Raw genomic sequence first — 11,083 nt, forward strand, 5'->3', positions numbered from 1 at the left:
TTAACCACCATGCCACCTGCTGGCCCCTTTTATCTTATTTTATTTTATTTTAAAGTTTACCATAGGGCACATGAGCTTACCAGAGAGAGACATAGAGAGAGAGAAAGTGAAGGCAAGCCACCAGGTCCAAGACTCGAACCATAGCCAGCCATGTGGGAGTCCAGTGCTTTAACCATCATGCCACCAACTGTCCCTATAAAATGGTCTTTAAAAGCATGTATACAATGTATAATAAACAAATTGAGAGTATAAACATGTTCACCACCTTCAACATTTAACATGCTATCATGCTGTGAGCATTTGAAACCCGCTCCACTGGTTACTCTGGAAGTGTGTCCTGAATTGCCTATGATGTTCTTCACTGTGAAATGGTGTTCTAAAGAAAAACAAACTCACTAAAAGTCAGACCAAAAAAAGTCTCATGAATTAATGAGGATGGATTTGTTATCTGTTGTTGGTTTATGAGTTTTTGCCATAGGGCGCATGCACTTGCTAAAGAGAGGGAAAGTGAGAAATAACCCTTCTGGGAGATGGCCACACCGCAATCCCTTCTTCTCCATTTTCCTCTCAGAATTTTTGGGCATGCACGCACATGTGCCCAGCGCGATTCTGGAACCATCTTGTCTGGGACTCAAATTGTGATTGACATGTGGGAATCCTGCACCTTAGCCACCATGCCATCTGCTGGCCCGAAGTATTACAGTTTTTAAAACACCAAACATGAAGGACCAGCAGACGGCATAATGGTTGTCTCTGGACTCCCACGTAGTAGACTGCGGTTCAAGTCCCAGACTTGTGGCTTAAAACTCAAACTAGGTGAGCGCACACATGCATGTGTGTTTGTGTGTGTGTGTGTGTGTGTGTGTGTGTGTTTGCCCAAACTCCCAAAAAGAGAATAGAGGTGAAGGGATTACAACATGGTCAGCATGGTCATCTCACCTTCTGTCTCTCTGTCTCTGTCTCTCCGCAAGCACACGCACCCTATCACAAAAATCTCTTTCAAAAAACAGTGACCAGCAGTTAGCATAATGGCTATGTCGCTGGACTCCCATGAAGTCGACCACAGTTCGAGTCCCAGACCCGTTGGCTTAAAACTCACACTAGGCACACGCGCGCACGTGTGTGTGTGCCCAAGATCCCAAGAGGAGAATAGAGGAGAAGGGATTGTAGTGTGGCCATCCCCCCTGGGGGGGCAATTTCCCCCTTCCTGTCTCTCTCTGTCTCTGCCTGGTGAACACACGTGCCCTATAGCAAAAACCTCTCAAAAAACAAACAAACGAACTAAACATGTAATTGAAACAAACGAACTGAACATGTAATTGTGTGGGGGCTGGCAGGTAGTGTGGTGGTTAAGGGCAGTGGACTCCCACATGGCTGACTGCAATTCAAGTCCTGGACCTGGTGGTTTGCTTTCTTACTTTTCTTCTCTCTTTGTCCCTCTCTGGTCAAATTAAAATAAATAAATAAATAAAGTTAAATAAAATAATTCTTTTTTTTTTAAGTAATTATTTTATTTAGGGCCAGCAGGTGGTATGGTGGTTGATGTGCTGGACTCTCATATGGCTGACCACGGTTCGAGTCTTGGACCTGGTGGCTTACTCTTTCTCTTTCTTTCTTTCTTTCTTCCTCTCCTTCTCTCATAAAATTAAAAAGTAATAAATAGAATTAAATTAATATTTTTTAAAAAATAAAAATAATTATTTTATCTAACTTTATCTGTTTTAATCTGACCAGAGAGGGACAGAGTGAGAGAGAGAGAGAAAGCAAACTGCCACATCCAGGACTTGAACCATAGTCAGCCATGTGGCAGTGCAATGCCCTTAACCACCATGCCACCTGCTGGCCCCAGTGAAATAATTCTTAAAAAAAAAAAAAAAGAATACCACTTCGGGCATTCCAGCAATTGCACTTCTGGGCATTTCTTTGCAGGAGACGTGTTCACACAAAACCTATATCCGAGAGTTGAGGGTAGCTTTGTATGTAACGACCAGGTCCTGTGCACAGCTGAGCTGTTCTCTGGCAGGCGAGCCTCTACCATGGACTGCTTCTCAGTAAAGAACTACTGACGCATGCAACAGCGCAGATGAATCCTCGGGGAGTCATACCAAGGGAAAACGCTGATCCCCGAGGGCTACATACTGCATCATTCGACTTAATAACATTCTTAAAACGACCAGATCATGGACATGAAGAGCAGACTGATGGCTGCCAGGCTGGGTGTGTGGGGAGGCAGTGGCTCTAGCTCGGACAGGGTGGTCTGAGGGATCCTCCTGTTGGTGTTCTGTGGCTCCTCTGTGTGGAGTGAATCAGAACCTCTGGGAGCATTTAGACACACGTACACACACACTTACCTCAGTGCAGGCATTTTCATAAAGCTCATCAGTGGCCTGCTCACACACGCTCCCTGACGGCCCCGGGCTGCAGATTTTAGAGCTATGAGTGATGGAAGGATAAGCAGGAGAACGCTGGTGATTTTTGTTTGTTTGTTTGCTTTTAAAATAATTATTTATTTAATTGTATTCATTATCATTTAATTTGACCAGGGGGAGACAGAGAGAAGGGGGAAGAGAGATAGCAAGGTAGTGGGTCCAGGCCTTGAACCACAGTCAGCCACGTGGGAGTCCAGCGCCTCCACCACCATGCCACCTGCCAGCCCCGGGAGAACTCTGTTTTAGAAGAATGGTAAAACACTGTCGGGTTGGGGAGAAACCATGTGGAGCACACCTCATCATCGCGACAGCATGAGGGCACGCTGCAGTCCTGCACCGCGGGGCTCCGGCGACAGAGACCTGGGAGCCGGTCGTGGAACCGAAGTGGAGCGCAGCCTCTCGACGAGCTCCTCAGCGCGTTATTGGCAGTAACTCCTAGCATCACGGCTAGCAAAGAGCATACTTGCAGATTTTATCAAAATGATTACATATTCTTGGGACCAGCAGATGGCATGGTGGCTAAGGCGCTGGACACTCCCACATGGCCAACCGTGGTTTGAGTCCTGGACCTGGTGGCTCCCTTTCTTACTCTCTCTTTCTCTCTCTGGTCAAATTAAAATGAATGAATAAAATAAAATAAATAATTATTTTTTTAATTACATATTCTTTTTTAAAAGTTTATTTCTCCCCCATGAGAAAGGGTGAGAGAGAGAGACTTCCTGCCCAACCCACCCCCAGCCTCGGTCAGCTCAGACCACTGGCACCTGCTTGCAGACCTGGCACGCTCAGGGAGGCCGCAGACACAAACCCAGCATCTTCCCACATGGGCCCAGGTGCTTTGTCACTGAGGCACTGTCTGCCCCTACGTGTCCATGCCTTCCAAAATTAGCAGGTGGGGACCAGCAGGTGGCGTGGTGGTTAAGACGCTGGACACTCCCTGTGGCCAACCACAGTTGGAGTCCTGGACCCAGTGGCTTGCTTTCTCACTTTCTCTGTGTGTGTGTGTGTGTGTCTCGCTCTGGTCAAATTTAAAAAATAAATAAGTGAATGAATGAATAAATAAAGTTAAATAAATAATTCTTAAAAAAGAAAAAGGAACAATGAGCAGGTGTGCCCACTAGAAAGCATAAGCACCCTCTCTCTGTGGTCCATGAGCTCTTCCCTAGGGCACAGTGGGATGTCTCCAAGGACGTCATGAGGACCTTCCCAGTGGCCTTACGAGCCCGTCCCTGAGACCTCTGCTTTCTCTTACAGTCACTTGGCACGCAGATTTACAGCCACTCATCCAGGTGGGCCTACCCCACAGGCGTCTTGGCCCAGCTTCCTGGCTGCTGGGACCTGGGCAGGGACACAGCAGGACACTCTGCGGTGACCACTCCAGCCACAACCTGTCACTAGGGAGTGGCCACCTGACATGGGCAGTATTCAAAACCAGGAACCAAGGTGCGGTCCGACTCCTTTGGGCTCAAAGGTGTGGAGGCTCCTCCTGAGTTCAGGAGAGAGCATGGAAGGGGAGTGGCCTGCTAGGACATGCGTCTTCCTCTGCCTCACTGTCAGCCTTCTGCTCCAAGGTAAGCCAGGGCGAGAAGAGGGGACGAGAGTGCCCTTCTGGGCAGCACCCACTCTCCAGCACTGGGGGACACCCAGAACAGAGGGGCCGAGTGCGCTGTGCACCTGCGGGCTGCCTTCCCGTGGGGAGCAGAGCGAGAGCCCGTGTCCCTGATCAGCACACATGGCCCTCTGCTGCCTGCCTCACAGGCATCTACCAAATGGCCTGTGCTCTAGTCCCCACCTCCCGAGTCCTCCCTTTCATGACGTCTGACTTCTCCTTTTATTTATTTGTTTGTTTTAGGGTTCTTATGCCACAGGGCACATGCACTTGCCATAGAGAGATCTGGAGAAGGGAAGTGAGAAATCACCCTCTGTGGGGTGGCCACAATCCCTTCCCTGCCATCCTCCTCTCAGAACTCCGGGCACACGTGTACATGCACTGGGTGTGATTTTCGAGCTGCCCCGTCCAGACTCGAACTGCAGCTGGCCACGTGGGAGTCCAGCCTTTAACCACCATGCCACCTGCTGGCCCCCCAACTTTTCCCTTTTACTAAAATGTAATATAAACAGTAACTCCGAACAGGGTAGCTTGGGTCCTGTGGACAAAAACCTAAGTCCTTGCCCACCTCACCTGGGGAGACCTTGGAGAGAGAAAGGGCAGTGTTTCCTTCCCCAGGACGCATCTCTCCTCGTGGGGAAACGAACCTTCTTACCAGCTGGTGTGGAAATACAGCGGGAGAGGCACGGGAAGGATTGCGTGGGCTCCTGGTACAGGAGTCACCTGCCCTTACCCGGGGTGGTGGAGGTGAGGTGGGTGAAGGGCTTCCACGTCTCACTGAGGGCCCCACTGACCCCGTGGTGGATGGCCCACGAGATCGTCTCAAGACGTGACGATGAAATGGCTCCCACAGACGTGAGGGGGTGTGCAGCACGCACACAGCAGGAGGCCGGACGTCCACCTCCAGAAGTCCCGGCGTTCAGCCCTGCACTCCCGTTTACTCCTCTCCAAAGTGCCCTTTCAGGAAAATGAGAAGGGAACATTGAGAAAAAACTTTTTTGGGCAATCTTGTTTTGAGACTGTGAGGAAAGAGAGTGACAGAGCTGAAGAGAAAACGGTGTGGCCAGAGAAAGATCAGAACTTCAGGGCCGCGAGGAAGGGACAGGGTTCCCTGGAGTGACTGTTTGCATACAGATTTGGGTAGGCTTACAGGGACGCAAAGACGGGGAAGGAAGTTCTGAGCCCCGACTCAGCTCGCCACGTCGCGCCATCATTTGCCTACCAGACCCGCCACTGTCCCAGCCTGGCAGGAAGGGGCGACGCACAGGAAGAAGGTTCCCACGGGCCTCTCCCAACAGCCACATTTTCTTTTTTTTTTTTTTTCTGGAGAGGTTTTTGCTATAGGGTGCGTGCGCTCGCCAGACAGACAGAGAGAGACAGAGAGACAGAAAGCGAGAAATCACCCCCCAGGGGGATGGCCACGCCGCAATCCCTTCTCCTCCATTCTCCTCTCGGGATCTTGGGCACGCACACACACGCACCCGGCGTGAGTTTTAAGCCACCGGGTCCGGGACGCAAACCACGGTCGACTACGCGGGAGTCCAGCGACATAGCCATTACGCTAACTGCTGGTTCCCCAGCCACGTTTTCTTTACATTTCCTTTCCCTGCAGAGGCTGTCAGGCCCCTGCCCTCTCTCACCCGGTCTCTGCTCTCCACAGGAAGGGCGGACACTTCCACCATCAATTGCTCAGGCTTTGACCAACATGGAGTGGACCCCGCTGCCTTCCAGGCTGTCTTTAAGCTGAAGACCTTCCGTCCAGCCACCAACTACAGCGTCCCCACGCATGTCAACATCTCCTTCACCCTGTCCGCCATCCTGAAGGTGGTGAGTCTGACCCCGCGTTCTCTCCGTCACTGCTACGAGGGACTCTGTTGTCACAGAGCCTGGCCCAGCGAGGGCAGCGAGTGGATTCTGTACAGTTAGATGTCATCCTGTGGGCTGAGACGTGCGTAGGAGCTGCTGCAGCCACACTTCTGGGGGGGGGGCATTTGTCCTTGGGTCCCGTATTTATGCGAACAGTCTACAAATAATGTTTGCTCACACCTACATTTTCCACACAAGCAGCATGTTTCTGATCTGAGTTTTATGACTTGTGATCGGACCTCCTTCGTCACTCAGCGCCTCGCACGTGAAGGCGGGGTGGGCTGGGACCTGGTTCCGTGGCACTAAGGAGCCATGGCATTTCCTCTGCACAGGATGCCCAGCTCCAGCTGCTGACGTCCTTCCTGTGGTTAAACATGGTACGTGAGATTCAGCTTCTTCCTGCCTCCCCCTTCCCTCGTTTCCCGGCTTTACTTGCAAAAATCAATTTCTTAAAATTGACAGTGAGGAGGGAATAGATAAATCCAGCCAGAGTGGGGCTTGAGCTGGTGACAGACAACTTCCTGGGTTGCCAGTCACCTTTAAAGACCTGTACGGAAATTGCAGGCAGGAGGGAGCCAAACCTACCCAGCATCCAGCATAAGATTTCCCTTGAGTGGGAAATGAAAGGCCATTAAGACTTTCTCAGCTAGCGGGACCAGCAGGTGGCATGGTGGTTAGGGTGATGGACATTCCCACATGGCCAACCATGGTTCGAGTCCTGGACCTGGTGGCATGCTCTCTCACTTTCTTTCTCTTATCTCTGTGCATCTCTCACTGGTCAAATTAAAATAAATGAATAAATAAATAAAATTAAATAAACAATTATTTTTTAAAAAAGACTTTTCCCCTAGAGAAGGGGAGACAGTTATTACCCTGGAGAGAAGAGGTGTCAGAACAGTCGGACATGAAGTCAGAAAAGCAGCACAAACAGCGATGTGCGGGCACGGTTCTCCCGGTGTGAATAAAAGCAATGCCGGGCTACGTGCTCATTTACGTGGGTTTTTTTGAGAGGTTTTCGCTATAGGGCGTGTACGCTCACCAGACAGAGAGAGACAGAGAGACAGAAAGCGATAAATCACCCCCAGGGGGGATGGTCACGCCGCAATCCCTTCTCCTCCATTCTCCTCTCGGGATCTTGGGCACGCACGCACATGTGCCCAGCGTGAGTTTAAGCCACCAGGTCCGGGACTCAAACTATGGTCGACTACGTGGGAGTCCAGCGACATAGCCATTACGCTAACTGCTGGTCCCATGCGCTCATTTACTTTAATGGTGATCTGCGAAAAACTGTTAGTAACAAGGCCGAGTGGCATCGGGTCTGAGTTGGCATGGATCGAGGAGGGAGAACATGGGCTTTTCCGTCATCCTTTTCTGGGATGGTGGAAGTTGCAGCACACGGCCAGAGCACGCACATCTAGGGAAAAGCACATGCGTGTGTGTGTGCAAGGGGACGAAGGGCAGGACAGCACGGCCATCGCCCGTCCTTCTGCGCCCTGTGCTCCAGGTCTGGGATAACCCGCTCATCAGCTGGTACCCCCAGGAATGTGGCAACATCAGCAGGCTCACCGTGACGGCCGAGAACCTGTGGCTCCCCGACATCTTCATCGTGGAATCGTGGGTATCCGGGCTGGGGAGCGCGAGGGAAGCCCCGTCTGCCAGGAGCGGGTGAGGGCATGCAGGGCAAACCCAGTCAGCAGGGCCGCTGCGCACACGTGGGGAGAAGCCAGGTCACGGCCACCCGCCGTCCCCCTTAGAAACAGGAACGTGGAGGGCAGAAGGAGGGCAGAGGGCCGTAACGAGCCCGGCCTCACGGGAGACAGCTAAGGTGATGTGAGCCCGGGCACGCGCCCGCCTCCCGCCGCCACTTAGCATGGACGTGGACCAGACCCCGGAAGGCCTCTCCGCCTATGTGACTAAGGACGGGCGCGTCACGTACAACAAGCCCATGCGGGTGACCAGCATCTGCAACCTGGACATCTTCTACTTCCCCTTCGACCAGCAGAACTGCACGCTCACCTTCAGCTCCTTCCTCTACACGGGTAAGTGGCAGTGGCGGCCTCGGACAGGGTAAGTGACATCAGCCAGCAAAGCAGCCCGAGCATACGCAGGGCAGCTCATTTAAAAAAACATTAAAAAGGGAGAGTGGGGTGTTTTCTGACGGGGGGAAGGTGAGTGGAGGGAGCTGAACTCAGGAGAGGCAGACTTCTGAGAACCCAGAGGAGGGAGACCACAGAGCAGCCAGGTGTCATTTCAGGCCATCTGGAGGGGAGCCACGCCGCTCACAGCTCGTGGCTGCAGCCCGCGGAGCAGGTGCAGAGCGGACGCGGCGCAGACTGGCCGAGTGAATCTGTGTCCCCCTGCAGTGGATAACATGCTGCTGGGCATGGAGAAGGAATTGTGGGAGATAGTGGACACCTCACAGGACGTCGTCCGCACGCAGGGGGAGTGGGTGCTCCTGGGCATCAACAAGGCCACCCCGAAGATGTCTGTGGGCTCCAGCCTTTTCGACCAGATCATGTTCTACGTGAGCCCAGAGGGTCTGGCGTGGCTGTCCCCCTCTCCGCCCCGACCTCCCTCCCAGACTCCCTGAGTCCACGAGCCGGTGTCTCTCGCTTCTGGCCCCAAGACTAGAAAGCCCTGGGCATTCCTCTCCCAGGGTCCCCCAGAACATCACCCTTCCCTGAACCTGCCTGCTCTGGCCTGGGGTTCTGGGGAGGGAAGGGGGAGTACTGAGTCATGTGACAGCTGCTCTTCTGCCAGGCAAGGAGCCCTGAAGGACATGGAAGGAGGGGCTGGAACTACTCGGGTCTCCCACAGGTATAGCCTCACCACGTACTCTGTCCCCCTCCGCCAGGTGGCCATCAGGCGCAGGCCCGTCCTCTATGTCATCAACCTTCTGGTGCCCAGTGGCTTCCTGGTCGCCATTGACGCCCTCAGCTTCTACCTGCCGGCCGAGAGTGGGAACCGCGCCCCGTTCAAGATCACCCTCCTGCTGGGCTACAACGTCTTCCTGCTCATGATGAACAAACTGCTCCCCGCCAGCGGCACCCCTGCCACTCCACTTGAGAGAAGGGGTTCAGAGGAAGGATCGAATTCGGGAAAGAGGCTTCAGGAAACTTTAAAGCTGAATCTGCCCTGGAGTATTTATAATTTCCTTCGCCCTCAGGTGTCTACTTCGCGCTGTGCCTGTCCCTGATGGTGCTCAGCCTGCTGGAGACCGTCTTCATCACCTACCTGCTGCACCTGGCCACCACCCAGCCGCCGCCCATGCCTGGCTGGCTCCACTCCCTGCTGCTGCGCTGCACCCGCCCCAGGACGCGCTGCCCCTCTGCGCCCCAGCGGGGAAACAAGGGCCTGGGCCTCCCCGCCACCCACCTGCCCGGTAAGGGGGCCGCACTGCCCTCCCGGCCCCAGCACCTCCTGGCTCTGCTCCTGCTCCTGCCCGTCTGCTCCCTCCTCAGGGGACCTGCACAGCCCAGGCTGAGTCTCTGTCCCCTCCGCAGGCCTGAAGGAGCCAGCAGAGCTGGTGGGGAGGGCGCCGGGTCCCGGACAGGCCGAGTTCCCCGGGTGTCCTGCACTGACGGAGGTTCAGGGGGACCATGAGGCCCGGAAGCAGCGCTTGGTGGAGCTGTGGGTGGAGTTCAGCCACGCGATGGACACCCTGCTCTTCCGCCTCTACCTGCTCTTCATGGCCTCCTCCGTCATCACTGTCGTCGTCCTCTGGAATACCTAGGCCTTGAGTTCCTGCTGTGCCCGAGCACCCCACAATATCCTCGTCCTTGACTGGCCACACCAGACACTGTCCCTCTGCTCCCACCTCCTCACAACCCCAAGTACGGCCACGGCCCTGCCCCAGCCCTCTGCTCCCACCTCCCCACAGCCCCAAGTACAAACACAGCCCTGCCCCAGCCCTCTGCTCCCACCTCCCTGCAGCCCCAAGTACCCCCACGGCCCTGCCCCAGCCCTCTGCTCCCACCTCCCCACAGCCCCAAGTATGGCCACGGCCCTGCCCCAGCCTCCCAGTGCTAAGTAGGACCACCGCCAACACTCCCAGGACCGAGATTGCATGGGTAGCCCCCCATTAGCGGTGGTGCCCCTCACAGATTCAACCAACCACAGCTCGACCATGCTGAGCGTGTGCAGACTTCTGTCCTTGTCATTACTCCCTCCACAATACACCCATCTACTTGGCGTTTTATGTATTGGGTGTTGGAAGTCATTGGGGAGTATTTAAGGTACAGGAGGTGAGTGTAGGTTATATACAAATGCGACTCCATGCTAGGTAAAGTATTTGAGCATCTGGGGATGTTGGTGTCCACACACGGTCTCAGAACCAATCCCCTGCTGGTACTGTATTTCCAAATACAACGAGTTCAGAATATGCATGTTTATGTTAGAAATACAGTTTTTTCTTAATGGCTACAGGGGATTGCACTCACCAGAGAGAGACAGAGGGGCAGTGAGAGATCACCCCTATGGGGGATGCTGCGCCACAATCCCTTCTCCTCCATTCTCCTCTCGAGATTTTGGGCACACACACACACACATGCTCCTGGTGTGTTTTTCAAGCCACCGGGTCTGGGACTTGAATAGTGCAGCTGGCCATGTGTGATCCAGCGCCTTAACTACCATGTCACCGGCTGGTCCAGAAATATAATTTTTACTGAAAAAGGAATTTCATGACTATATTTTCCAGAAAGTAACTCACATAAAGGAAGGGGTTAACCCCCCGTTTTTTGATTGCCAGGGGGAAGTGCATTCACCAGAGAAACAGAGGGAGCAAGAGCAAGACAGAGAAAGCGTCTCCAATGGGGCCTGGTCGTGCTGTGGTCCCGGCTCCATTTCTGCATCCTGCCAGATTTGGGGCATGCTCATATAGGCACCTGGCATGCTGTTCAGGCTGCTGGGGCTGGGATTCAGACTGCACCATCGGCCATGTGGGATCCAGCTCCCTTAACCACTAGGCCACAGGGCGAGCCAAACCCTCCTTTAAAAAATAGGTTAACATGGGACCAGCAGTTAGAGTAATGGCTAATGTCGTTGGACTCTCTCGTAGTCGACTGCGGTTCGCATCCCAGACCCGGTGGCTTAAACTCACGCTAGGCATGTGTGCGTGCCCAGGATCCCGAGAGGAGAATGGAGGAGAATGGAGGAGAATGGAGGAGAATGGAGGAGAATG

At 53.7% G+C, this 11,083-nt stretch overlaps 1 protein-coding gene across 1 annotated transcript; it reads left to right on the forward strand.

Moving 5' to 3' along the window:
- Positions 1-3,898: 3,898 nt before the first annotated feature.
- LOC102490830 (5-hydroxytryptamine receptor 3C) lies at positions 3,899-10,213 on the forward strand. Its single transcript, XM_006160753.3, has 9 exons — positions 3,899-4,000; positions 5,699-5,865; positions 6,237-6,281; positions 7,409-7,518; positions 7,774-7,943; positions 8,268-8,428; positions 8,759-8,978; positions 9,071-9,286; positions 9,408-10,213. Exons 1-9 carry the CDS (start codon positions 3,934-3,936, stop codon positions 9,635-9,637), a joined length of 1,386 nt encoding a protein of 461 aa, XP_006160815.1. The 5' UTR covers positions 3,899-3,933; the 3' UTR covers positions 9,638-10,213.
- Positions 10,214-11,083: the final 870 nt, after the last annotated feature.

This window comes from Tupaia chinensis, unplaced genomic scaffold (genome assembly GCF_000334495.1).
Source record: "Tupaia chinensis unplaced genomic scaffold, TupChi_1.0 Scaffold000708_1, whole genome shotgun sequence".
NCBI lineage: Eukaryota > Metazoa > Chordata > Mammalia > Scandentia > Tupaiidae > Tupaia > Tupaia belangeri.

Coding starts and splice junctions, on each gene's coding strand:
- LOC102490830 (XM_006160753.3), top strand. CDS start 3,934: ATGGAAGGGGAGTGGCCTGCTAGGACATGCGTCTTCCTCTGCCTCACT. Junction 6,282..7,408: donor CCTTCCTGTGGTTAAACATG/GTACGTGAGATT, acceptor CCTGTGCTCCAG/GTCTGGGATAACCCGCTCAT. Junction 7,519..7,773: donor GACATCTTCATCGTGGAATC/GTGGGTATCCGG, acceptor GCCGCCACTTAG/CATGGACGTGGACCAGACCC.